General features: G+C 57.4%; 1 protein-coding gene across 1 annotated transcript; it reads left to right on the top strand.

The window, feature by feature from the left end:
- Window positions 1–585: 585 nt before the first annotated feature.
- PDZD11 (PDZ domain containing 11) lies at window positions 586–3216 on the top strand. Its single transcript, XM_058814200.1, has 6 exons — window positions 586–691; window positions 811–894; window positions 1351–1407; window positions 1608–1706; window positions 1792–1852; window positions 2486–3216. Exons 1-6 carry the CDS (start codon window positions 605–607, stop codon window positions 2518–2520), a joined length of 423 nt encoding a protein of 140 aa, XP_058670183.1. The 5' UTR covers window positions 586–604; the 3' UTR covers window positions 2521–3216.
- The last annotated feature ends 1817 nt before the right edge of the window (window positions 3217–5033 follow it).

Raw genomic sequence — 5033 nt, 5'->3', positions numbered from 1 at the left:
CACCAGCCTGCGGGACACGAGCGCCGTGAGCGGGCCGGGGCACGGAGCGGGGCTGGCCGCGGCCCTGCCCGGCCGGAGGGTGGAGCGGGCGGGAAGCGGCCTCAGCGGGGCTCTGGGGAGGAGGGGGCGGGGGGTGCAGCGGGCCTGCCAGGGCTCTGGGATGGAGCGGAGGCCCCGGGCCGGGAGCGGGGCTGGAGCGGGGGCGGAGCGGGCCCGGCCTGGCCCTGCCCGGTGTCGCGGGGCGGCCGCGGGACTGACCTGGAACCGCCGCTGCCGTTCCAATGGCGGCACCGCAACGGCCGCCGTTCAAACCGGGCCGCGCGCCGCCATGGCCAATCACAGACAGGTACCGCAAGCGGGGCGGCTCCGTAGCCAATCGCGGGGCTGTGCGTCAACGAGGGGCGGGACTCCAGCCAATCGCAGAGCGGTGCGTCACTCAGGGGCGGAGCCAACCGAGGGTGGGGATGGGACCGCGCGAGGGGCGGGGCGGAGCCAATCGCGTGCGGGTGCGTCAGGCAGGGGGCGGAGCCAGGAGCGGGTCTCGGCCAATCGCAGCGCCGTGCGTCGCTCTCGGGGCGCGTCCCGGGCGCGGCGGAGCGGCAGCATGGAGGGCCGGGTGCCCTACGACGACTTCCCGGTGGTTTTCTTGCCGCCCTACGAGAGCCCGCCCGCCTGGGTGCCGCCGCACGAGGTCAGCCCGGGGCGGGGGGAGCGGGGACACGGCCCGGGAGGGGCAGCTGCGGCCGCGGGGCCCCGCCGGGCAGGGGAGCCCGGCCCGGCCCCGGCTGAGCCGCCGCGCGTCCCCCGCAGCGCGTTTATCACCCCGACTACAACAACGAGCTCACGCAGTTCCTGCCCCGCACCATCGTCCTCAAGAAGCCGCCCGGGGCGCAGGTGAGGCGGGCGACGCCGGCCCGGCGTTCCTGGGCGAGGTGTCGCGTTCCCGGAGCGTTTCCCGACAATAAAAGACGCTGAGATCGCGATATTCCCGACCGGCAGCGTCCTGGTACAGGGAACTGCTGTGACAGGCGTGGGGCGGGCAGGGTGGCAGATGCCAGGCTGGTGGCCAGGGGGAGAGGTTGTTCCTGATGTGGTATCTTGGGACGTGGAGCTCTGGAGGATGGGAGCGGGGTCCCCTGAGGTGTTCCCGGTGGCAGGAATGAGGAGAGAGGACCTGGCTGAGCACCGCAGCACCCACGCCTTGGATCCCTCCGGGAGGCAGGGCAGAGAGAGCAGTCCTGGGGAACTGGAAGGGCCTTGGACAGGGAGAAGAGTCCTGGGGAATGGAAAGAGAACTGGGCCAAGGAAAGGGTCCTGGTGACTGCATTTCCCTGCTGGCTTTTCCCACAGCTGGGCTTCAACATCCGGGGAGGAAAAGCCTCGCAGTTGGGAATCTTCATCTCCAAGGTGTGTCCGTCCTTGTGCCCTTCCTTCCCAGATCCTGCCTGTGCTGGTGGGAGCAGCTGAGCCCCAGGGAGGCTCTGGCTGTCTCAGAACATCCTGCACCTCTCCCTGCTCTCCTCCCAGCCCCTGGAATTGCTCCCAGGGCAGTGTGGGAGGGGAGCTGTGGGACATCCCCTGCTGCCATCCCTGCCCTCCCTTCCCAGGTGATTCCCGACTCGGATGCTCACAGGGCCGGGCTGCAGGAGGGGGACCAGGTGCTCTCAGTGAACGATGTGGATTTCCAGGACATTGAGCACAGCAAGGTGAGTGCTGGGATGGGGAATCCACCTTCCTGCAGCCTCTGAGCCCAGCACAGAACCCATGCAATGCTCTGTGCTCGTTTTCCAGGCCGTGGAGATCCTGAAGACGGCGCGGGAGATCACGATGCGCGTGCGGTACTTCCCCTACAGTACGTGCCCAGTCCTGGGAGGCTCCTTGGGAAGCAAATGCCATCAATGCCTGCCCATTCCAGCCCAGTTTAGCAGCCCAAGGTCACCAATTGTTGATTTAGGATCAGGCACCACATCAGGATAATGAGGCTTGGCTTTCCATGTAGGAAACTCGGAGAGCAGGAAGGTGGGACGGCTGGGAATGGAAAAGTTAATTTAAAGCTCAGCACTTCCAGCTGATTATCCTTGAATAACAGGGGAACGAGGTCTGGCACAAGTGCAAATGGTGGATTTCCCTTGGATTCCCTAAGGATGTTTGAATTGTGAGTGAAGGGAAGGACTGGGTTAACTCCCAGTTTCTGCACCTATAAAGTTCCAAGATTTAAGGGATAAAAAAGGGAAAAGTCAAACCAAACAAGGATTCTTCATAGAATGGAAAGTGGCCATTAAGAAGAAAAAGAAAAAGGAGTAGGGGAAGAAGGGGTTTTAAATTTCATAAAAAGCATTTTGTTCTGAATGCCCTAAAATCACTGGCGGAGGTGCACTTTTAAAGCCAGAAGGTTTCCAACACTGCCTCCACTTGGGAATGTGTGTTTTCCTGAACATTTTGGGTGATTCCCCCTGGCCATGCTCTCCTTGTCCCTTCCTCCCAGATTACCAGCGGCAGAAGGAACGGACAGTTCACTAACAGGGAGCTCCATCCTGCCAGAACCTCTCCACTCCTTCTTCCCAACGTCTGAGATGACTCCTCACGGTTCAGCTTTCACTGGAGGCACCCCTGGCCTGCACAGGATCAGCTCTTTCCCACGTGGGGAGATGCCAAGGGGCTCATTTGGCTGGAAGGTGGCTGGGGATTGAGGCTGTGCTCCTGGGAATGGGTGTTGGGAAAAGCTGGTGGGAAGTGAGGCCTGGGGGGCAGCTGCTCCAGCAGGATCCAGGTTTTAGCAAGACTTAAATTAGGTGAGTTCTGGGCTGGTTGTGGATCCCTTGATCCTGGATCCCTGGTTGTTGAGCATTCCTGAGCAGAGCACAGGCATTGTCCTCCAGGAAATTCACTTGTTTCACTCTCTTGTGCCATGGAATTCTTTCCTTCTCCTCTCTCCCACTTCTGCTCTGCATTGCTGGGTTTGCTGGCAACTCCAGGAGTAAAATCCAGCCCCAGTCCATGCACAGCTCTGGCTGTTTGTGCCTCTTTGCTGATAACACCCCCACAATATAGGACTGGGATGTTTGGAAATGTAAATTACCAAGGAAATTATCAGCAAATGCCTGGTGGGATCACATTGTAATGGCTTCGGGACAGCCCTGGCTCTGACTTCTCTTCTATGTGGTGTTTTCCACTTTTTCCGTAAAAACAATCAATAAATCAAGTACAGCAGCCTGACTTCAGCTTCTTCCCACTCAGAAAGTCTGTGTGGAGGTTGGGATGTACCCACCATGAGCACCATTCCAAGGAAATGCTGGGACAAGGCTCAGCCCCAGTCACCCTTGCAGCCTGCAGGAGAACATTGGGATCTGCAGCTGTTTCAGGGGCTTTTTCCACTGACTCTGCTGGAAATCAGCCCCTAATGAGCTTGGAGTGTTCCAGCACTGCTGTGAAGGAGCAGGGCAGGACTGTGGCTGTGGTGGCACCAGCACAGCTCCAGGAGCTGGGCAGGGAACAAGGAAAATACACGGGAAAAGAGATTTTCACTAAGAATTAAAAATCAGCTTTTCCACCAGGGGAACGAACATCCTGGAAGCCCCTGCAACAAGGGAAGGAGACCTCTTCTATCCCCTCTCTGATTTCCCACAATCTGTATGTTCCATATGGAAGGAGGAGCTGCAGATCCAATTCCAAGGTTGGATTTGTCCCTCCTGCTTCGGAGCATTCCCTGGCAGGAGCCCCAGAAGGTCTCCCCTGCCCCAGGCAGCTCCTCCCAGGGAATGACTCAGGTGTTTTCCTGCTGACCTGGCTGACAGGAAAGAGTGGATTCTTTCTGAAGGCACATTCATGTTTTGGGTATGTTAATTAGCAAAGCTTCAAGGCCACCAGAGTCCATTTCATCCTCCAGAAATTGAGCAGTTGCTGATTCCTGGTGGGAAAACAACAGCTCCAGCAACACTGGAATTTTTTTTAGTGACATAAAACCGGGCTGAGAGGCACAAATTTATAAAATCATGGACTGGTTTGGGTGGGAAGGATCATCCAGTGCCTGGATAGGGAGGGCAGGGACTATCCCAGGTTGCTCCAAGCCCTGTCCAGCCTGGCCTTGGACACTTGCAGGGATGAAGGGAGCACTGCCAGGGGTTCAGGCTGTAGGGAAGCAGCACTGGCAGAGTCCTGCAGGTCTTGCTGGAGCAGCAGGATCAGTCCCAGGTGTTTTGCAGGGCAGGACTCACCTGAGGGCTCCATTCAGAGTCACGTTTGCATGCACAGGGTCCTGTTGTTATCCCAAAATTGAGAGAGATCCTTCTTCCCAAGCTTTGGTAACCTCCCCCAGGGCTGAGATCATTCAAGCATGTCCAGCCCTAACCCTCAATGAGGCAATTCCACCCACAACAGCTTCCAACACCTGGACATCACTTCCAGCTCATTACCTGCTCAATTTCTTGGATTAAATCTCAATTTTTGCTGATCAGGCTTGAAAGTAATAAAGATCAAAGAACAGACCTCCTGAGAACATTGTTACATATTCCACATTTTGCAACAACATCAGAAAAGTCCTTTCTCCTTCCCTCCTCTGTCATTCCTTCTCCATTCCTCCACCTCTGTCCCTTCTCCTCCTATCCTTCATCCTCATTCATCCTTCCTCCTCGATCCCTCCTCCTTCTCCTTCATGCTGCCCGCTCCATCCTTCCTCCTCCTCTTCCTCCATTTCTCCTCATCTTTCTCCTTCTCCTCCATCCTTCCTCCTCCATCCAGCTCAGGACAGCAATGTCACAGCTCAGAGCAAACCCCTCTTTTCCCCCAGCCTGCCGTGGCAGCAGGAGAGCTGGGTGTTGGTGAAATAACTTTATTTATTTAGTGATACACTGTGGCTGTGTCACACAGTCCTTACTCAGAGTTACAGTCACACTTACTCGCTACAGCTACAAGACAGCGGGGCCGGACACACGGCAGGAACACATCCAGAAAAACAGTGGGAAGGGAACTATGGGATTCACTAATTACCCCCCGCCCCTAATTGGGGTCTCCCCCCTCCCGCCCCGGTCCGTGAC

Source organism: Ammospiza caudacuta, chromosome 14, assembly GCF_027887145.1.
Source record: "Ammospiza caudacuta isolate bAmmCau1 chromosome 14, bAmmCau1.pri, whole genome shotgun sequence".
Classification (NCBI taxonomy): domain Eukaryota; kingdom Metazoa; phylum Chordata; class Aves; order Passeriformes; family Passerellidae; genus Ammospiza; species Ammospiza caudacuta.
Note: the sequence above shows the minus strand (reverse complement) of the source record. Positions and strands in the feature narration are given on the sequence as shown.